General features: G+C 41.5%; 3 protein-coding genes across 10 annotated transcripts in view; 1 reads left to right on the forward strand and 2 right to left on the reverse strand.

The window, feature by feature from the left end:
* Positions 1-16: 16 nt before the first annotated feature.
* On the reverse strand, positions 17-5,320 carry LOC121684414 (PHD finger protein 13-like). Its single transcript, XM_042064443.1, has 5 exons — positions 4,579-5,320; positions 2,518-2,604; positions 1,300-2,104; positions 1,122-1,166; positions 17-966 (listed from the first exon to the last, which is right to left on the reverse strand). Exons 1-5 carry the CDS (start codon positions 4,588-4,590, stop codon positions 740-742), a joined length of 1,176 nt encoding a protein of 391 aa, XP_041920377.1. The 5' UTR covers positions 4,591-5,320; the 3' UTR covers positions 17-739.
* A 1,115-nt stretch (positions 5,321-6,435) lies between these two features.
* abcf3 (ATP-binding cassette, sub-family F (GCN20), member 3) lies at positions 6,436-20,583 on the reverse strand. Its single transcript, XM_042064173.1, has 21 exons — positions 20,436-20,583; positions 19,507-19,654; positions 18,884-18,963; positions 18,610-18,665; positions 15,958-16,055; positions 15,632-15,754; positions 14,146-14,412; positions 12,835-12,915; positions 12,029-12,088; positions 11,867-11,923; positions 11,677-11,699; positions 11,515-11,570; positions 11,220-11,420; positions 10,498-10,574; positions 10,027-10,071; positions 9,777-9,909; positions 8,952-9,040; positions 8,095-8,186; positions 7,739-7,871; positions 7,518-7,605; positions 6,436-7,402 (listed from the first exon to the last, which is right to left on the reverse strand). Exons 1-21 carry the CDS (start codon positions 20,539-20,541, stop codon positions 7,244-7,246), a joined length of 2,172 nt encoding a protein of 723 aa, XP_041920107.1. The 5' UTR covers positions 20,542-20,583; the 3' UTR covers positions 6,436-7,243.
* A 1,748-nt stretch (positions 20,584-22,331) lies between these two features.
* The window catches only part of lrch3 (leucine-rich repeats and calponin homology (CH) domain containing 3), a 31,649-nt gene continuing 30,867 nt past the window's right edge, over positions 22,332-23,113 (forward strand). For 2 of the 8 annotated variants that reach the window (XM_042064368.1, XM_042064371.1), the window contains exon 1: positions 22,332-22,686. In XM_042064368.1, coding sequence (XP_041920302.1) covers positions 22,332-22,686 — 355 coding nt within the window. The remainder of the gene's footprint in view (positions 22,687-23,113) is intronic. The other 6 variants (XM_042064370.1, XM_042064373.1, XM_042064369.1 and 3 more) reach the window with 3 other exon arrangements.

Consider the following 23,113-nt stretch of genomic DNA (forward strand, 5'->3'; position numbering starts at 1 on the left):
GAAAAAAAACAACATATTTGATATCTGCCTTTATTACTGAAATAGCAATATATATATATATATTTATATATATATATATATATATATTCATACTCTAGAAAACAGAGCAATATTTACAGTGTTTGAAGATTCTTATGCTTTATATTCTTATAGCAGGAAATTCCTCTCAATGTTAAGCAGATAAGTCAGAAAAAAAGGCCTTTTTGCCACCCTTAACATTTCAAACTGCATTTATAAACAAACAAAAAAGTTACAATCTATGGATATTTAATACAGTTTCTGTCACACGTTTCAAGGGTCTGAGTTCAAGATGATGGGAGGGTGGTGGGGGTAGCCCTTGGGAACACATTCTCCGTGTTGGTGATAGTGGTCAGATGGAATGAGTTGTATTAGGGTCACGAGACAGGTTGTGCATGAGTAACAACAAGTGCGAACTCCCTTAAAACTTCCTCATGAGATCCATCACATGAAACACTCTTCCCTTCCCTAAGTATTTTTACTTGGCCGTTCCACATCTGACAGTTCAGTCTTTGTCTCTGTCTCTCTCATTTGTCAGTCTTTCCATGAGTATGAGAGATCGTCCAAAAAGCTCAGCATCTTAAAAATGTCCGCCCTTCTTCTTATCAAAGTCCATACATTAAAAAATGTGATAAAGTGTTTTGAGATTGTCAGGTCTGTAGAAACCAACAACGGCACATATCCAGTCATTGATGCAGGTGTTGACTGAATGTGAAGGTGTTTAGTCACTGAAGCGTTTTCGGTTTACAGTGCGTGCCCGGTTCGATCGGCGGATGTTTTGTTTGGAGTCACGGCAGGGCTGGCACACGAAGATGTCGGGCACGTGGGTGCGGCGGATCTTGGCACAGGAGAGGTGCACCCAGGTGCCACACTCGTTGCATTCGATCATGGGGCGTCCGGCGAAGGGCTTCATGCAGAAACACGTGATCAAGTCCCATGAGTCCTCATCTGAGGGAAAGATAGAGGACGAAACAAAAAGAAATGATTATCACATATTATTTAAACAAACATTTGGAATAAGAATACAAACACACTCAAAAATATACCTAACCATTATATTACATAATAGTACTATATTAAAAATATCACTAAGGTGTAATTACCTTCTCCTTTGGCCTTGTCTGTAGAAGCATCCTCCATGCCACAAGCTACAAAATGAACAGCGATACAACAGTTAATCAAGTTTGAACCAGTAACAGTAATACAGACACAAAACTAACATAACCCACAAAGTATCAGCCAAATTAACTGACAGACAGACAGGCACACACAGACACACACCTGAGCCGGCAGTAGTGTTTCCTTCTTCAGTGCGTGCATCTTGTTCGTTGTCGCTGGCGCTCCTGTCCGGGGTGCTATCTGTGTGGTACCCCGTTTCCTGGTCCTCCGGTAGCCGGCTGCCCAGTCGCCTCTCGATGACCAACCGTAGGATGTCCGTGCCCCCCGAGCCGGCCTCGCTGCCCTCCCAGCCGTCGCTCTCTTCCTCTCTGGATGCCTCCACCCGGTTCCCCTCGCCAGGCGGCTGCGCCTCGGGCTCTGCTTTCGTCACATTTTCCGTGGAGCTCACTCTGGTCAGATCCACCGGCTCCTCCTTGACTTCCTCTGCGCCACTTCCTCTTTTCACGTCGGCGCTGAAGCTGGTCTCCATCTTGGTCTGCTCCTCGTTGTGCGGTGGAGTGTGGCTTGGGTTCAGCTCAGCTACTGGACAGGTCACAGAGCTGGGAGCTGGTGAAGACTCTCCACTGGGAGGCTGTGGCATGGGCAAAGGCGGCACGTCTTCGGTGCTTGTGCAGGCTCCAACCATGTCACTGCTGCTGGAGAATAAACTTCCAGTGGGCCATTGTGGTGGCTGTGATGGTGACGAGCTTTTGCTGGGCTTCTTGGTCTTGGGAGATTTCTTGGCGGTGGCATCTCCGCTCCTGCGTTTGGCCTTGCCCTCGCTCTGTGTGACACCCTTCTTGTCCTGCTTCCTTTTCTTGGCCTTGTCTTTGCCGCTCCCTTTCTTATTCGGAGGCAGAGTGCCATCACTGTGAATGGGGCTACAAGTGTCACTGTCCCTGGGAACGTTGTTGTTACACCACCATTCCTGTAGGAGGACAGGCATTACAATGATCAATGGCTACTTATCCAAACAATCCCTATGACACTATACACTGCTTTACAGTGTATACATTGTGTACATGATACAGTTAAGTATCAAACGTTTTTTTTTATGTCAGTTGGATGATGGTGAGATTGTTCTATTAAGTTTGGTTTTGTCAATCAGAGTTTAAGCTCTTAATTTTGAATTAATATGACTGATTAACTGAATTAAACTTTGTGCAGTTTACTAACCAATCTATACGATAATGTACAAGCATGAAAGAGCCACAGAATAAAAACTGTATAATAAACAAATACATGAAACAGTGATGTTTGCACAATATAGCAGCCATCAATTTAAATTATTTGGCATACTAAATAATAGTTTTATTTAACTCTAGACCAAGCTTTACATACCTCTGAAGGATACGGGATGTATCCTGCATATGCCAACACGAAGGTGCAGAACTGATTAAAGTCTTCCACCGTGCGTTTTCTCTTTTTCTGTGGAAAAACAAACCGCTTCTTAATAAAAACTCTGGCAGCATAGTCTTGACATTTACCAAGTCAGGTAACATGAACACTCGTAAGTAATCTCGTCTCGGGGCATGTCCTAAATAACCAGCTCCCGTTTAGTCTGCCACGGCGTTTAGCGGGCTGATGGAGCCATTGTCTAGGATCGTCACAGAAGCAAAGCGAAGCGCGGGAGGCGCTGTCAGATCGTGCACTTTACTCGACAACACCGTGAGGAAAGTGAGCCTGTTATATAATGGACAAATCCGGCATGGAAGCACATCGGTAAAATTACAGACGACGAGTAGTCTGCCGTCGACTTGCTTTTTCCAAGTGTGACCACGCTCAGGTGGTCTAGATTTAAAACGAAATCGTGTTCGAACAACGCGGATAACTGGGTCTCTCGACTTCCCATTCGGCCAGATTTAGCTTGCCGTTTCAATCGTAGGCAACAGTCCCACAAGACGAATGGATGGAGTACATTGTATCTGTCATCTGGGACACGTCTCTCGATTATGTTGTCGGTTATCCGACATAACACATTAAACAGTATATTAAAGGCAGAATCCCCGAGCGAGGGCACAAACAATGCAATTGCATTCTCATCGTTCAATAAATTCACTCAACGGGGAGATTGCGACACAAAAGAGTCGACGTTCTTAAAGTCTCCATTAAAGCCTGGTTAGACTAGCATGACCGAGTCGCGCAATCAATCAAATGAATCTATGTTCATCTCATGAAGCAAACGCGACTTTTATCCCTAATTCAACAACCTGAACTCGATTCCTGTATGATTGCACTGAAAAGCCTTGAGAACATACTACGTATTTGACACTCTTGTTAGAGTACCACTGAAACATGAAAGGTACATGTCGATATGTGTGCAGTGTATAATAGCGTTGTAGGTTCTGAGAAATAATACAACTCTACCAGTACTTTTACACCGTCCTTTCCAACAATCAATAAAACACTGCAACATTGTAGCTTTTGTAGCAGATGTGAAGTCGGCAAAACTCTAATGTGGAACTGATTCACTCGGTTACTGTATCGCCAACAGGAAATCATTCCATAGTAAAAGAGCTAACATTGTAATGATGGTTTGTGCGAACCCAAAAGGGACAAAAACCCATGTCGCACAAAACCGATTATTCTGAGGACAGGCATTTAACGAAGCCCAACTTTTCGACGTTTATAGCGGACGTCCACTTCATTTTCACAAGGGATCATTCAGGTTATGGATTCTTTCACCAGAATGCTCGCTTTTTTTCTTGGATGAACTTCTAAGCACTATAATCATAATAATGCATGTATTAAAACTCACTCTTTCTGACATCTTAAAACACAATTCCGTCTCTTATCTAAAGATGGCGACGGTGGCACTTGGTAGTAACCTGTCGTTACTGGGGCGGTCACCGGAGAATGACAAATAGTTAAATAGCTAGTAAATAGAGGGTGTACCAAATGTGTTCTCTGCTGTAATCTTTCACAATCATATGAGACCGCCCAAAACCACGTCTTCAAACACTTTGAAGAACAATCACTGAACAACAAAGTCGACCCGTTACATGGCACGAACAAGAACACAATTAACGTTAACGTTAGCTAAATTCCTGGCAACATTGGCCATCACAGGTCCCTCGATGCACCAAGCCTGAAAGTTAGCAGTGTAACGTTATGCCACATTGAGAGGAAAGCGACCCATCAACCCACGTAACAGGGAAATTGTTGTGTTATACGAGAGAACTGTCACATTCGAGTGGTCGTCAGTGATTAAGATGCATCATATATGGTTTAATTCGATGTATGAAAAGAACACTGAGTACAAGTACGAGACCGCGCGAACACACACACAGACGCACGCACACACACACATACGTAGCTAGCATTCACACAAACAGTTTTGTTCAATATCATGACACAAATTAACCCTCGCTGATTCGGGAATGATCATTAAAGTAACTTTACCTGAGTTAACATCGTTGTAGCAGTCAACGTGTGACTAAAAAACTGATGAGAAATATCACTCTTGGTTGTCAGCGACTCGTTTGCGTCGTGGTTATCCTCAATCGACGATTAGGGCAGGTCCTCTCGTTCGAAAAGGCAATGAGTCTGCTGTATGAATGACAAGCCAGAACCGAGATGCTCCGGACAAAAACTGTCGAAAGGTAAGGTTTGTCAAATCAATTTCGAAGAAAGTGGATTGTGTTCTATTGTCCTTCAAGCAAAAGAGTGGAACGCAATCCCGAAAGACTTCGTGCCTCGTCCGACGACTGTCTTCACCATTGTCCAGTCCCGTCCAGTATCTGCCGCGTTTCACTTGACAACAGAAATACTCAAAAGCGATTGAAAACAACCGATGTCGACCAACTTGCACGACCAACCATTAAATATGATATGCCATGCACATTCTAAATGTCAGCAACTCTTGAAAGCAAACTATTAAAACAATGCCGGACCCTTCTTTCCTGTAACGTTACTTCGTGAAGTATACACCTAAATATATGAAGCTAGACGGAAGCGACCTGACCTCTGACAACAGTTGTTCACAATATCGCCATTTGTCATATTAATCCTCTTCATAGAACTGCGAAAAGCCGTCCTGTAAAAGGGGAAAATAAGCGGCAAAAAAGTACACTACGAGCTGAGGGACTCGCGAAATGATCACATTCTATCACTGACATCACTCAGGCGAGCTTCACGGAACAGTTCATGTTTACGGAGGGGTGAGCCTGAAACAAACGAGTACCTTATTAAACTGAACCGTTGTGGGAGGCATATGTTTACATAATGGAATATATAACGAGGTAAACGTATACAGCACAGTTATATCAATAAACGTGTAATTGTGAACATGAACTAGTAAAGGTTAAAGTAATTTCACAACACCCCTATTTTAAAGTGATGTTAAAGAGACCATCAGCTGGCGTAATGGCTCAATATTAATACTGAATAGACTCGAGTAAGGGTATCGCTCAAAGCCCATCGATTGCGTCGTTGAAAATAAGATATTAGCAATGCTTAACGCTACGATATTGTTATGCATCGCGTAGATTGCTGTGTGTGTATTTTTTTATCAACACGATTGACTGGGACTCGTCTACCACGAGGTAATTCCTGGTTTTGAGGATGGTAAAGATCAGCCCTCTTGTCATCTCTAAGTTTTCTGTCTTACGTGATGTCAAATTTTGCTGTCGTTGTCAATTTTATATAATTAAAGTCCGGTGCAGGTTGTTGAGGCTCGTTTTAAAGTAAGTCAAATATTGGGTTTCGATTTCAGTTGAACTGCTGCTACGTCACCTCATGCTAATGGAGTTGGCTGCTCAGCTGGGCTGGGGAGTGGGTGTTTTAGCGGAAGAAATGATAGGTAACATAAATAGCGAAGCTTTAATTTCACTCCGACCTTGGACACTTGGTGAAAGAAACCCAGTAGGTATGCATAGTAGAGGTAGTAAATTTGACTATTTGTTGGGTCAAGGGCTGAGACATCTCATGATGTACCCATATAAAGCGGTCACCCACAAACGCGAAGGCAATTCGTCCACCAAATCTCCGCCGCTAGTTTTGTCTTCCCTACATTCTCATGACATTTGTTAGAAACAACAAAGACGACTAGTAGTAGGCTATACACCCGATTATGTAAGATAACTTGACTTATTCCAACTAACTCGTGAAACCAAAATAATCAGTTTGATATGAAATCCGTGCATTTGTCAACATTGCACAGATATATTTTAATCTCAATACAATCACGTAATGCTAGTAGGATTGTCCATGCACGTTTAATGTAAAAGCCCGAATGTGTACAATAAAAACAGGTTGCAGTTGGTTGATGGCTATGATTTTATTAGCATTGATTTATGAGTATTTTAAAACACCTATTTATAAGTTAAGTACATCATTGAATCATGGGAATCATCTGGTTTTATTCTGATATTTTTTCACAAGTATGTATAATTATAAGTATATATGTATATACTTTATATGCCTTACCCCATGGGGTATCAGGAAAAATGATTGTGATTTAGTCTTAGATTTGAATAGGGAGTTCCCCTACCTCGCAGGTAATAACACCCATTCCCTCCCTCTCTCCCAAATCCCATTCTTAGTCTCTCAAACATCAAAAGACTCTGAACAAGTATGAGGCGTCAAAATAAACAATGTTTTAAACAAGGTTTTGTCAAGCTGATGGAAAAACAAAGCAAAGCAGTCAGTCAGAGACAATACTGACCCAGCCCTCCATAAGATGGGACCATGGCTGACTAGGAACGAGCGAGCAAGGGCCAAACTGGCAGTCCAGGGAGAGTGTTGAATGAGCTTGATCTTGACGTGAGCCACCAGAGAACGAGGCTAGGGGCAAAAAAGGGGATAAAACAGAACAAAAAAAGGCCTGGAAAGAGAGCTGCGTCTTCGTGACTCCTCAGGAACCCTCTCATGGGATTCCTTTGGGTGCTCCTTGGCAGTGGGTCGAATGTACGTCAAGGTGTGGGTAGGACTGTAATTGATTGGCAGTTTAGCATGTCTGATGTAAAGAGTCTTGCTGTGTTGGCATGTTGGGCGATGGGGGTTTTTTGGTGACGACAGCGTCGGCAACAGTAGTGGTCGACAGCTGGCCGGCGGGCAACATGAGGACTCACAGGTATCCCTCCTTGCGGAACTGTTCATGCAGGATGTCCCTGTACTCGTCGAAGCCGCCATCGATGCGCTTCACCTTGCCCCCCTCACACACCCAGAGTTCTTTACACACTTCCCGGATCAGGCGCTCGTCGTGGGACACTAACACCACACCACCCTGAGAGAGAAAATGAGAGCAATTCATGTTTACTAACAGTGCACATTTAATCAGCATCACCACAAAGCAGTAGAAGTTATGGATCTTGTAAAGAACTTAAAGGTTTTGGACTGACCTTGAACTTGTTGAGTGCTTTTGCAAGGGACTCTATGCTTTCCATATCCAGATGATTTGTCGGCTCATCAAGTATGTAGAAGTTTGGACTGATAAAAGAGAAGGTAGGAAACAGGAGAGGTTAAAACAACAACAAGTAGAGAGGAGGAGCAGGCTAACAACACATCTGTCTCTAGCCCCCCCCAACACACACACACACGCACACACACAGCAGAGCCTCACCAAGGCATGGTCATCTGAGCAAAGGCCACTCGACTCTTCTGCCCTCCCGACAAGCTTGCGACCGGCCGCGTGGCTAGCTCTCCAGTTATCCCATACCGTCCCAGCTGATGCCGGTATTCCTCCTCATTTCGACCTAAGAGGAGAACATGATGGCCAGAGACAGAACCCGGGGGAGGGGGGACGCAGCTCAAGGTCAATGTAGGCCTATAAGCGGATAATTAACTGGGGCATGTTATGTGGAGAAACAAACAGTTTGTGGCTGCATTATATTTACATAATACTTACATAGGATTCTTATGCAAATTGAAATGGCTTTCTAAATGTATACAAAGTGTACAGGGGTTTGTGATTGTTACCAGGAAATTTGTTGAGGAGCAGTTCCACTGAGCAAACATTCATGTCTAGCTGGTCCACATGATGCTGACTGAAGTAGCCAATCTTTAAATTTCTGTTAAAACAAACAGAATTCCAAATATTCAATATTCCTCTGCATTTCTCCCTGACTTCTACAAGACTTGTGCACCTGACACGTAAGGCCCAGGCTACACTGGGTACACAACTGAAGCGCTCTATTCACAGAGTGTAAAAGCAGTTTTAGATGACTGGTCAAATTTTTTTGAATGTACGTACTGCAATCACATCTGGTGTAGCCAGTTCTATTGATAATATTGGAAGCTAATTGTTGCAGCAGACGTTCCATGAACGGAAGGCTTCATGTGTGTTATGTGAGCAGAGTAGCCTGTACGGGTGTGGTGTACACTTATGTGTAGTATTATTGTGTTTTCTGATACTGTATCAAATGTCAATCACAATCTATTTTTGATCAATAGTTTCTATATTAGTTAGTTTATATATTAGTATAGTTTATATGCAAAGATTTGCAGCAGTCAGTGGACAGCCACTGAGGCAAACATTCATGGGAGACAGCTCTAGTGAATCTAGTTCTTCCTGTCAGTGTTCCAGACAGGTCTGTTGCTTTGACAGCAGATTTGTTAACTGCAGATAAGTCTTTAATATTGTACAAAACAACTTCCTTCCCTGACACCTACAGTATCAGAGTCTAAATTCAGAGAACCACAGTTTTATTTCAACTTAGAAAATGAATGGTGAAACTGATTTAATGTCTGCCATTCTCCTCCCTGCAGTAGCGATCAGTGAGAAGGGACACCTGTGCATGATGCTTCAATCACGCAGTGTTGTTTCTTGGCCTTACCGGTGAGAATGTCTGACACCGTTGACTGGTGTTAGTTCACCCATCAGTAACTTAAGTGCTGTGGTCTTTCCTGCTCCGTTCTCTCCAACCTGTGAGACAGACACAAATCCACACGTGTACAGCACACACACGAAGCAAAACAAAAAGAGAAAAAAGGTGTTTTTACATATGTGCTAGACACAATAGCACTAGCTATTATTCTTGTTCAAATCAACTATTGTCTTTGTGACTTGTGATGACTTTCATCTATTCCCAGAATACAAATAGACTCAGAGACATAACAGTGCTGCCTTGAACCTTAATAAATTAAATAAGTTCTTCAAACAAACGTGTCCCAAATGTTGAATACCATGGTGATTTAATCTAGGGGATGTTACGCTTCACAGGCAAACAAACAAAAACAGCGTCTCTTCCACGGAAGCTCTGAGGAATGTGAAAATATTTAATGTACAGACCTTGACCTTTTAAAATGAACATTTCTCACGGTTTCACATTTTACTAATACTTGAGGTCTGAATCGTGACACTGTGTCAGGTTTCTGTCTATCAACCCTGAACTTGTCTGATCTTGCAGTAAAACGTTAATTTATAATTGACACTGCACCAACAAATGTCAAAAAACTGTCAGGTGTTCTTGGATCATGTGGTTATTCAGATGATTTGGAATGCAGAGTTGGATTAGAGATGCACAACTAGAGTTGGACATATAATTTTCTTCCCTTTTCATAAGCATCTTTTCATAGTTAGTCAAGAACATTTTCAAATAGTTGGAACAAAGTTGGGGAAAAAACGGAACCTATGATGAACTATAATGGCTGATACGTACAATGCAGATGCGAGACTCCAGGTCTGCAGACACACAGAGCCCATTGAAGAGACTCTTATCCGGTGAGTAGTAGAACTCCACCTCGTCCAGCTGCAGAATGGGAGGAGACAGCTTCTCAAAATTATCTGGAAACCTGTTGACACACAAAAAACAAGCATGCTAAATAACAAACCCAAGCTAGTTTAATATCTTATCGTCAGAAACAACCAGTCTGTCCATTCCAATGGACATCATGTTCATGGGCTCTTACCGTAACATAACTTCAGCCTCTTTCTCCAGAGGCTTTAGTTCAGGTCTGTAAATCAGAAGACAGAGGTAGAGAGAATGTCAGAACACAACCAAGATGGAAGCAGGAGCACTTTCTTCTCTCCCTTAAGAGTGCGTTAGAGTGCCTGGCTTACGCCTTCCTCAAAGTTAAATACCAGTCTAATAGCACTAGTCTAATAAACACCTGCCTGGGGCCAAAAACAGCTCTACCTACTCCTGCATTAGTCAGACCTCAGTACTGATGACACACTGCTGAGAGAGCTGCTTAGTTTGGAAAAGTTCTGGTAACAACCTGGCACAGGCCAGCAGGTTTGGCGCCAGACCATGACCAGGTGTGTGACCTACTCGTGAAATCTGGAACTATTGAAACTGGTCTGTAAAATCTGTCTGAAAACAACTGGCAGCTAATTCAGTTAACTTGTGTTTTAGCACCATGGGGATGATGGCAACTCACAGTTTCTCCAGCAGCTTGAGTTTGCTCTGCACCTGAGCCGCTCTGTTTGCGTTGTATCGGAATCTGTCGATGAACACCTGTAAAATGCAGACGGAGAGAGTTATGGGGCTTTTCCAAACAAATCCTATATGAACTGCACTTGCCGCTCAGTTCAGCGCAACACAGTTGCCACCGCGCTCCACAGTCAGTGAGCAGCTGTTGCTTACACTGCAGCAAACCGTTCTTGCACCTCGCAAGCCATTGAAAATAATGGGTTTCTGAACGCAACGGTGCTGTTGTCCTATTGTATGCCTAAGTGCCTTTAGCTTGCGGGGAGTCTCTGACTGAGCAGAACAATAAGCCCGCCTATGCATATGCGGGAATGTCTAAGCAAGTTCTCAGACAAAGCGACATGTCTGCTACGCCTGCTCAGCCTCCCATCTCAGTGGACTTTGTCCTGAGCAAAGTAAAGCAAAACCACTTGGGGAGGAGAAGATAGATGAAGTAGATCAATATTTATTTTATTTGTATCAGTTCTCTTTCCAGAAGCTATGCTTGTATCAGTTTAGTTTTAAAGGCTACTTTGAGAAACATTTGGGGGTGGTGTGTGTGTGTGTGTGTGTGTGTGTGTGGGGGGGGGGTGTTCAATTGAACTCTGCTTGCATGCGTTTTAATGTGAAAGTGCCCCTCACAGCCACTACGCTTCGGAGTTGGTTAATATTTGAGCACAGGAGATGGTTCACCTGTATGTGCTCTCTGTACTGGAGCTGTGCCTCATACTCCCTCTGTTGGTTCTTCAAACGGTCCTCCTTGGTTTTGATAAAGTTCTCATAGTCGCCACGGTAACTTTCCAACCGCTGTGAGTGCAGGTGAATGATGTCTGTGACCACGGCGTTGAGGAAATTCCGGTCGTGAGAGACTACGAGAATTGTGGACTGCCACGTCTGCAAAAGGTAGGGAAAATTCAGAAAAAAGCTAGGAGTGTATTCTTTATCATTTTATGGCAAACTCTGTGAACCACGTTCAAATCTACAATACCTGCAAGTAGTTCTCCAACCACAGAATGGCTCGGACATCCAACATGTTAGTAGGCTCTGTGAACAGTACACACAGAGGGGTGTTTTTTTTTCGGTTGGACAGAATGAATAGTGAAATGTAAATATTGAATCGACCAAACCACCAGTTATTTGTTCAACTCACCATCAAGTAATAAAAGGTCCGGCCTGAAGGGAGTAAAAACAAAATGTTAAAATGACCAATTCTGCCAAACGTCTTGAGCATAATAATGATGAATGTTTGTCGGTAACAGCGAAACTGTGGAATTACATTAAAATATGGGTTTTTGAGGGGAGATGGATGATTATGGGGGGGAGGGGGGGGGGGTACTCACTTGGCAAACAGAGCTCTGGCCAATGCTAACCTCATCCTCCAGCCTCCAGAGAACTCCCTAAGCAGAGCGCATGTGTTAAGACTCTCACAAAAACACTCAATACTTACAGTATGCATGCCAGTATGCACGCACGCACACACACACGTCAGAAATATCACTTACTTGGTTGTCTGCTGTTGCATTTTTGAAGTAAACCCTAGACCTGCCAGAATAACAGAGGCTCTAAACAGGGGACAGGGAAAATCAGATAAAGATATTTTAAAGGAGAAAAAGTGAGCACAACATATATAATCTATGTTACAAGAATGTCCTGAAACACAAAACCAGTACAACAACATCATTGCCATATGTCTGGTTTTGGACTAAGAGGCATCATGAAATTTACCTTCCACCCACAAATAGCAGATACATAGAAAACTGGAAAAGTGTCTTGGAGCAATTGATTAGTGTTACACTTGCTACACTTGTATATTTTGCTAAACACGACTCAATGTATCGGGTTAAACTACAAAGGAATACTGATTTAAACTCACATGAAATAATGACAGAAAGATTGAACATATCTGAACATATCTTTCACATAACATAACATATCTTATCCATTCTTTACAAGGTTTCACTATGTGAGAAGATATATCTATCTATCTATCTATCTATCTATCTATCTATCTATCTATCTATCTATCTATATATATATATATATATATATCTTCTATGCTGCAGAACATGATCCCTTTAACTATGGACCCTGATGCTAACAAACATACAACTAATAAACTGAAACTGAACTTTAGGGTTTTTATGGCTCATGACCCACTCTTTCAGTGGAGATTTTTATTTTTGTAACCCTTGCCCTAAGGCCAAGTCTCTGACAATCAACGACTTGGCGGACCATTTTAACAGCTCTGGACACTGAATAAAGCATGCAGCCATTATAGCATTGGAGTATGTATGCCTTTAAGAGTTACCGTGCAGGAGCCTTGTCTGCTTCGATCTCCTCCAGCCGGACGTAGATCTCCGACAGACGCACACTCTCCATCCCATCTGCCCTGTATAAGGCAAACAGAAAGCAAAAGCACTGCTTTTCAAGTCTGTTGAATGGCACATTTCAAATTCAAAATTCTGACATAATATTTGTTAATCCTGCTGTCAAACGCAACACCCAACAGTAATACAACTGACACACCACATTCATAAAAACATGACGCAGTCATGTCCTGGGACTATTTTAATGACAATGGAGCCGGTGCCAAAAAGCACACCGTAGGAGGATATGAGGTCTCTGCTTGTGAATGTGCATCTCATCCGCAACCAGTTGGCAGAAGGGACCAGGTCCCCTGTCAGTGTGACCCCATTAGACAGAGATTTCAGATGGACTATTGCATGTGGGCTATGCATGAAAGGACAACATCCTTGATAATGACAGTAGCTAACATAGCATTCCATTTTTATCTTGTATAAGTCAATGGTTTGAATGAGGGGGGAAGTAGGCCATCTCTACAGCTGGTATAAAAAGCCTGTACATAACAGAACTAAACAGATGTACTGTACCTAGACAGCAAAATCATTCGCTAGAAGGGTTGTGTTAACTCAACAAATCTGATAGTTGGGCACCTGGCACCCTCTAGTGTTCAATGTTTAGATTTTCCTTCCAAACACAAAATGTGACCCTCAACTGTAGACAGCAATATAAAATATAGGCCTACTATACACAAATGTCTATCTTTACCACAAAAAAAAAACGCTTAGCTACAAAGTATGAATTAACTGAATTAACATCTATAAATAAAAGGTAAAATCTGTGAAAGGTGCATTATTTAATATGGATTTTGTCTATACATAAAAGAGTAAAATAATTCTTCCAGACTTCCAGACAAAGCACCCTTGTCTGAGGCGTTTTGTAGCTTGTAGCTTGATTTGCCACATTTCACATGCAGTCCCCACGACTGACACAAAACTCCGAATAACTTTGGTTACACTATACTTGACAGTATCGACATAAGAGTGACACGACACTGTCATGAACATGTCATAAACAAGTTATAAACGTTTATGACATAACATTTCTGTCATTAAGTGTCATTCGGTTTTTGTCATAAATTAGGGTTAAGATTAGGATTAGGTTTAGGGTTACAGTTAGGATTAGGCTTCATGTGTCAAGACGGTGTCATGTCACTGTTATGTCAATACTGTTAACATAACTTTTTACCCTCTAAGCCTGCAGGACAAACATCTGCTGTGCTACATCACTGACTGCTTTACGCAGCTGCGTGACTCACAATCCGTTGGCGATGCGTGCGTTGAGCGTCCGCTCCTCCGTCAGTAGGCCCTCGCGGACCGTGTCGCTCTCCAGGACGCTCTGGAGTGCGGGCGTGTCGTCGCCCGCCACCTCCTGCTCCACGTGCAAGATGGTGATGTGCGGCGGCACACGCAGGCTGCGGCTGGCCAGCATCTTCAGCAGTGTGGTCTTGCCCAGACCGTTTCGCCCCACCAACCCGTAGCGTCGACCTGTGGCCAGAGACATCTCTGCCCCCTGCAGCAGTGACCTGACACAAAGCCAATCGGAACACTGTTTAAAAGGTCCATGTCATCCATAATACATGCACTCAAAAGGCAAGTTACTGTTCTGATGCACAGAGATTGTATGGCCAATTCAACACTAGACTGCACAAGTACTGCAATAGAGCTGGCCAGAAGGACTTAAAGGAAAACTCCAATCTAACGACAAGCTAGAGTCTAAATTTTCATTTTTCAGTCACCGCCATCTTATGTGGAGAAAGTTCAAGTTGATTACCGAATGTGACACAAGCTACTGTCTATGAACACAATAGGAGAGTTCGGTAGGCAACTTTCTCCTCACAGGGTGGCGACCTGAAGACCACTGACTGCACAAACAAGTTTTTTTTATTTTTATATCCTTCCTTTACACATACAAAGGTAAACATACCCTCTCCATAGCAGCATAGACGTGTAATGATTTTTTAATGGCTTAGTTAATAGCTTAAAAGAATTATTTACTTTGACGTAGCAAAGTTGCCCCAAAAGTCTAAGCTATATGCTATTCAGCTGTAAATACAGTATATATTCCGGTCTTACTCAAAACAGCACAGATTGATGTCATTTTAGTCCCAGAGGGAAAATGTACACTCAGCATCATCCAAAAATAGGCCCTAGGTTGTCGTTGACCGGAGTTTACCCTAAAGCCAGTACAAATCCGCTCATAAATAAACCAATAAAAACAAACAAAAGTAACAAATCAAAGTAAACAAAGAACCAGTCGATAAACAGCTGATGTTATTTAGAAAGATGCAAATTGAATAAGGGAATAAGCGCTGCTTCGTGGCCGACGCAGGAACAACAAAGGAATTGCACTTTCTACTAGGGATGAAACAAGACATTCAACTCGCGATTCGGTACGATTCGCGATTTTAAGTGCACGATCCGATTTTCTGGTGATTACAGAACAGATTAAGATGCAGACAAATTGTAACGGAAAAATATTCCTTTATTTGTATAAACTGAGGGGAACACAAGGTCTGAACTGTCACCTTATTCCAGTTAACGCATATTCTGTTTTGTCTGCACCCTGATGAGGTTGATTTTAATTAGAATAATCTTTTGCATCACAATTCATTTTTTATCTCAACTGGTTGTAATCTTCACACATTTGTTTTGATTTTTAGCTGACTCACTGTGCATCATCACATCCCTACTTTTTACTGTCTGCACCTTGGACCAATGGTTGCAATTTTTATGTCAACTCACCTTTCCCCAAATGACACATCAAAGTTCTCAATGCGAATGTCATAGCTGCGATTCTTGCCAGACATGTCCACCCGACTGTCCTTCTTACTGCATGCCTGACTGGCAGAAGCTTCCTCAAGCACACTGAAACCCAAGGCCAAACTGATCAGGCACGTCAGTGTTTCACACAGTGACACTGGTGACAAACTCTCACATTCCTCCTCTAGTAAACAATGTATGTTCAGTTCTAGTCTTCTCAAAATGTCTTTTTGTCTAAGGGCTGGATCACAGCTCCAACCCTGAACTCAGTCGAGCAGGAGGGAGGGAGGCCGTACTGGGCTACTTACACTTGGCTGGGAGTTTTCTGGGAGTCTTTCTCATTCCTCTTGTCATGTTTGGCCTTCAGCTTGGCCTCAGCCTTCTCCAGCTTTTTTGCATTCACCGTCTGCAGAATCAGAGATGGAAAGAAGAAACACACAATGAACAACAACGCCAACACTAAAAGCGAGACACAATCCTTGAAAATGGCAAGGGCATTGCCTATAACCAATCTTGGTTGTTGTAACAGACTGAATCAAGTTAACCCTTAGAACCCGATTGACGCAAAGTGCGTCAAAAAAAACACACCCTTACATACATGGCTCCGGAACCGTTCAGCGGCGAGATGAAACCTTTATTGCGTGACAGAGCAGAAGTGGGGCTTTCCAACGAGACTACACACTTGTCTGTTTTTAATTTTCATACTTGACGATCAAGTATGAAAATAAAAATAAAAAAAATCATGAAATTAAATCAAATTGCATCATATTAACAGTCTATACTTCTCTGCATTCACCTACGCACCCATTACTCTTGTTTGAATTACTCGCGAACGCATAGATATGGCAAGCATATCAGATGAAAGAGGAGGGGCTATCATTTGATACCAAGTACATCCTTCTGGGTTATAAAACAGCATGTTTATAATCCAACGCTATTGTGCGTTTCTCTATGGCAGGGGTATTCAATTAATCTTCAGCGAGGTCCAGTTACGGAAAATTTCCTCAAGCAAACGTCCGGAGCATCATAATGTTTAACGTGCGTGTTTAGGCTATGTATGTATGTATGTATGTATGTATAATATTAGGATGGATGGATGGAGCCTAGTTGTAGATAGATAGATAGATAGATACTTTATTGATCCCCAAGGGTAAATTCAAGAAATAGAAGATTGTAGGCCTAGGCCTAATGTTTAATGTGAAATAAAATAAGTAGCCTAAAAGGCAACATTCGAAATGAGGAGAAATAAGGAAAGATAAGAGTAGCCTAATTGGGGAAAAAAACTGAGTAGCCTTGGCTATTTTTAAGATCTTAACGTGAACTTAAAATAAAATTTGAGCTGAGACAAGGATGGATATTCCACAGCTGGTTCCTTGAACCCATTAATCAGCAAGTTTAATTTAATTTTTTTAGTTTTTTTTATGTTGACCCGAAATCCTGGAAACCCAGGAATATCACGTTGTTGGGCAGTGAATGCATGTAGGCTTAACTAGATTGTGGTGGATCAATCATATTGCCTTCTTAAATCGTAAAATATTCTGTGGTCTCAGTGGTGAATGGGCCTAACCTACCCTATGCTTGCTCAAAATATATGCTTTGTCTAGTAGAGGTGCTTCAAATTGGCGCTTAAAATCGCCTCAGAATATATAGTAGAGGTCCAGGGCAATTCCGCGCAAAACTGTCACATCCATATTTAGTTGGTGTTACGGACGTGACAGTTTTGCGTGGTATTGCCCCCGTATCGTTATATAAAGCTCTGTTCTCACTGTCTAGCTTTCTCCTCGAGCAGTCGATGATTTGAAAATAACTTACTTATCGTTAACTTAGATATCCATCTGATTGTTTCTCGTCCCATCTCCTCTCCTCGCTCGTTTCAGGCTATCAGTCTCTTCTCCATAGTAGGCTACTTTACTCACTGACTCGACTTTATCAGAATTCACAGATTTCACTGGTTGAGTAGCAGCAAGCGAAATGATGGTTCCTGAAGCTCCTGAAGTAAATGCTGTTATCCTAACCAACGAAACATTTAGCGCAGCTTTGAAATCTTACGTAAAAATCTAAATTAGGCTATTATGGCCTGGGTCCGGATAGGATCACGTCACGGTCCGGACTCGGACCGCCATTTGGTGATGGCTGCTCTATGGCAAAGCATGTTCATAATCCGGTTTTGAGATCCTAGCAAATTCCTGCATGGCATCCAATTCAAGGCTCACACTGAATCCCAATTTGTTCAACAAAGAAACACCTTTTTGCCTTTACTTTGTTCATGGCAATGCAGTAATAAGTTGAGAATCATTATGAGTGCCTACACCATAGTCACACGCAGGCTAACACGCAAACTCGGGTCAAGTCAGGTCAGATCAGTTCATGTCACAGATATGGAGCGCAGAAAGGTCATTTTTCATCACTAAATAAAAAATGGCATTTATTTCCGTAAATCACACACCACATATTTCTGTAAATTGCTCAGCCCCAGAGTATGCCTCCAACATGGCAATTATATTGCCTGATTCAGGACAGTCTGCCCTACACACACATGAAAGGCACCTAGAGCTATGAGCTTGCTGTGGTGAGATACATGTCAAAATATAAGAATATTTATAATACGCTTTTTGTATTTTAATTCTTTAAAAATAAAAATAAATAATAAATAAATTAATAAATAAAAATAAATAATAAATAAATACTACTACTAATACATGATGGCAGATCTGAATAGCCTAGACTCTGCTGAAAAAAACTATATATAATATGTGTGTGTGGCACTTACAATGACCAGAATAAATCCTTATGAATAAAGATAGTGAAAATGCCCTAAAAACAGCTTAGGGTTCTAAGGGTTAAGGAATGAATGCCTGTGAAAAACAGACTTAACCTACCGTGTTCTACCAACCTTGGTTGTTGTTACAGACTGAATAAAGTTTAGGAATGAATGCCTGCAATACACAAACTTAACCTACCGTGTTCTGACCACGTTTTGTCATCCAGATGCCTTGGACATCACTGGTAGCAGACACTGTTGTGACAAAATACCAGTGAGATACAGTAATAAATTGAATATCATCAAAAAGCTAATAATTGATGGGTGAACACTAACTGGCAACACCCTAACCCGTACAAAAGGAACAAATGGCAAATCAAAGCACTGCTGATGTTACTGAAAAAAATAACACTGGCTAACACATAACTGTAGAGTTCAATTAAGTTCATCAGATGTACAGTTGGAATGCCTACCAGTTTCGACGGAGATCTGAGACAACTGTACTGGAGCATCCAGAAGCACTTGCTTCTGAGTAGTAGTTTGGCAATTATTCCTGTGGGGAAAGAACACACACAGTTAAGTATGAGCAAAACATGACCTCACTGTTTTTTTAAGAGTGAAACCGAACAGGTCTGAATTAATGAATAATTGAATGAATGAATGAAAGAATGAATAAATAAATCACACTTTTTTTCATATTGCTCCAAAAGTCTAACCCTAGCTATTAGTTCTGGGCATACACTCCAAATCCCTTAGTGTGCATACACAGTCATGGCTCACTAGATGGGAAGTAAAGTGGCTTGGACTGAGCCATTAATCACCATGTTCCTGTGGTGTAATTTGATTGGTAAATAAAACTGAAAATATCAACAACCTTACTCTATACTTGTGGACTTTAACTTGGAATAAACATATTTTTGTACCCCAACAGAATTTCCAGACACTATAGTTTCCATTTTGATGTGTTGATAAATGCCTTCTTACGTCATACACAATTTGTAGTTCACTATACAGACTTCATGTTCATGACACTATACAAACTTCATGGGTAATGTGTAGATTTGTGTCAACTAAGGTAGCAAAGAGACAAACTCACAGCTGGAGTGTGTTGAACATTTGCAGACAGATGTCACGAATGTCATCCTCATTCTTGTAGTCAGCTGACATCTCCTGTAACACTCCACCAATTGCATCGAATACTTCCTCTCCATCCTCAAAGTCTGCACCTCCACTGTCCAGTACACCTAAACCACACAAGCACAGGACATCGTCATAGATATAAATGGAAAATAAATGGCAGGGCTCAACATGTTGCCCAAATTGTTACAAGTGGCAACCAGATTTGGTTGGTTTTGGCAGCCAGAACCTCAGGTGTCACTTTTAAAAGTAAATGTTGAGCCCTGAATTACGTGGTGAAAAGTCAGATTTGGGGAATTTAAAAAGTTAAGAACATTCTTTCAGACAGTAATGGTTGTGAAAGGATTCAATCAAAATCTCACAAGGACAGGCAAGTGCCTAACAACGTCAGAGGAGGGCACTCTTACCATACAGGTAAATACACACAACTTTCCAATGTTAAAAGTAGTCTATTATTCTACGGGTTAACTGAGAACCCAACACAAAATTTCTGTTGTTGTTTTTTTTTTTTTTTTTTATAGGACATTCAATAACATGTCCCAAACCATATCCAGGTTTGATGTAATGTTGCGCAAAAGGTGACCTGACAGCAAGATAGATAATAATAGAGAATTCATCCTTAGAAAAAAGGTATGTGTGTATTGAAACTAAGTGTTGGCTATGTTTGCCTTCTGTATAACTGAATGATGACTTCTGGCATGCCTTCTCGATTGACTGCCCACCGTAGACTACCCACAGCATGTTAGCAATCCTAGCTAACACTGCCTGATAGGCTGCTAATAGTCTCCTCCTGTGACTCGTCAAAGAAATGGATGCCACTATCCTTGCGTGAAGGCCTTATAATCTAAAGAATCACGATGTCCTTCTACACCAAACTAAAACACTCACCAGTGATATAATCGAAGACTTCAGTGTCGATTTCGGGAAACTCGCTCTTCAGTATATCCACGTATGTCGCCATGATAGACCGGCCCCGTCGACAAGGACCGCGCATGTGCTCACATGCTACAAGAACAGTCGTCCACAAAGCATTGTGGGGAATGAAGTCATATTTGAAAGAATTTCAATACCCCTTTGAGGTTTTGGATAGGCAAGCGTCTATCGTTTTCCCCCCAATCCACTTCATGGCAGCCACCGGTGTTAGAAGTTTTAATTGGCAGTATACAGGCTGTACCTTCAAAATCCACTAACGTTGGATGATTTTTCTTTTATTATTGCAAGTGTAGTTAGGACTTTGGTTAGGCAGCCTAACCTAACACAAACCAATAGCCATAGGTTCGCGGGTCTTGTAGTTTTTAATTTTATCCATGACGACAGAAGCTACCAAACTGGTAGTTGGTCACAGCCAGCAGAGCTGCTTCCCTAAAAGGGAGGGGATGTAATGTAACCATCATGTCTCTGGTGTAACTGTACTCTCCAACAGAGTTAGCACATCCCAGTAGCTTATGTCAAATAGACCAAAACAATTGCCTATACGTATGCACTTGGATACGAGTGGCATTAAAGCAGCTGATATAAAAATGCAGTTATTTTAATTAACGTTTTTAATTAACGATTGTCTTACACAGAGTTTTCCTGTAAATAAAATATTTGTTTCCCTCTCTGAAAGTCAGAACAGTGAGTTTATCCACTGGCATATAATTTCTCTCCGCTTTGGGTGAGACTATGCTCTTTTCATAATGTCTACACCTCAATAAAAATATACACAATTAATGTCAGTAGGCCTATGGTTGCAGCCAGACGTATCAATCAAGTCAATTTATTAGCACATTTAAAAGCAACAGCATTGCACCAGAGTGCTTTAATAATAATGAAATAATTAAAGTAATAATAAAAAATATTAATAGGCTAAGTAAGAAAAATAACAAACTTAAAAACTCAAAGATAACAACAGATGGCCCTTGTAATAATATTAATGAACATAAAAAAGTCTGCTTAAATCATGAACACGTATTTAACACTCTCTATAGTTGGTTAGAACCTAAACTTATGCTTATTTATTATTATTATTTTTATATATTAGGCCTACACTATTCTAATATGGCCTATCTATAATATTTATTTATAGTCTTTTTTTTCTATTTATAGTCTTGAAAGAGGCAATAATATTGGCTACACAATGAGAAAAGCAATTTGAGACTCTTGTCAAAAAATCTTGTGCAAAATACATCACGTTAATTTCTTTAATGAGTGCACACAGCCCCTTCACTAGAAACTAAGAAGTAGCCCTACTGATGGTAGCCTAGGTGGTGTGGCAATGTAAAGAACTGGAAAAGCTAACTAATATTAAATGTTAATGTTACCTCATGAACAGTAAAATAAAATTAAAAAAATGAGGTCAAACATTAAACCTTTTAAAAAAAAATGATTTATAACATAGGCAAGCCTCATGCTGATACTATTTTGAAAACAATAATTGCAAACAATGACAAACAATATTTGATGTTATATTTAACTGAATATACTAAAATCTATGTAGCCCCATTTTTTATTTAATTGAGTCATGCCTTGAATTGTTTATAGTATTAACATTATTATTATTATTAGCCTATGTAGTATTAGTCAGTAGCATGTTAACTGATATTCTCTGTGGATAAAAGCATCTGCTTTATAATTATGACCATAATTGAACATGGATGAAACATTGGTTAGTAGTAGGTCTAGCAGTAGCTTCTTTGAGACACAGGTGTCAGATATAGACTAGGTTTCTGCATAACATGCATTGCTCACTCCTAGAAATTCTCAGCCACTGACCAGTGTCATGCTGAGCGTTGCGCACGCTCTATGCCCACAGTAGCCTCTCCCATTCCTGCTGCCCTTAGCTGCTGCGCTTGCGTACAGCCAAACCTAACGCCTGTCGTCGGACAGACAGATTCAGTGGGAGTTAGCTGTGTAATGGCGGCCTCGGTGTTGCTGTCTGCGGAGAACACCGTACCCACTTTTGCGGTCGGCAATCCCGGAGCGGCAGGGGTCTCCGGTAATGGAGTAGGGGCAGCTTGCCCCGCATCTTGGAACCGTTCGCTGGACCGGGCGTTAGACGAAGCAGCGGCTACTGGTTGCCTGAATCTCAGTGGCAGGAAACTGAAGGAGTTCCCGAGGAGCGCCGCCAACCACGACCTCACAGACACAACTCGGGCCGGTAGGTTGCTATCCTAGCTTATAGCTAGTCGGGAGCCTGGAAAAAGCTGGGAACTACGTTAAAGCACAAGAAATATAACATTCTTTGTTCATATCCTTATCAGCTCTTATTTACGAGCTTCACATAGTAAAATACTATTGAATGCTGGCCGCGCTTAGCTAACAGGCGAGGCTAGACGGATCGGGAAAGATTTGGCAGAACACTGACCAACGATATCCTAGCGTGCTAAGGACCACCAAGCTAGTTAGCCGTCTAGCTGGAAGTACTAACGTTAGCTGGTAAACACGGGGGTGTGGAAGTAAAGAAGTGACACATTCTTTGAATAAATTTGTAGTATTAGCTATATTTGAAAGCATGTTTAGACCTGTACATGAAAGGGAGACTACTGTTGCCTAATATTATAAAGTAACCGTTACCTACACTAAAC

This window comes from Alosa sapidissima, chromosome 15, assembly GCF_018492685.1.
Source record: "Alosa sapidissima isolate fAloSap1 chromosome 15, fAloSap1.pri, whole genome shotgun sequence".
Classification (NCBI taxonomy): domain Eukaryota; kingdom Metazoa; phylum Chordata; class Actinopteri; order Clupeiformes; family Clupeidae; genus Alosa; species Alosa sapidissima.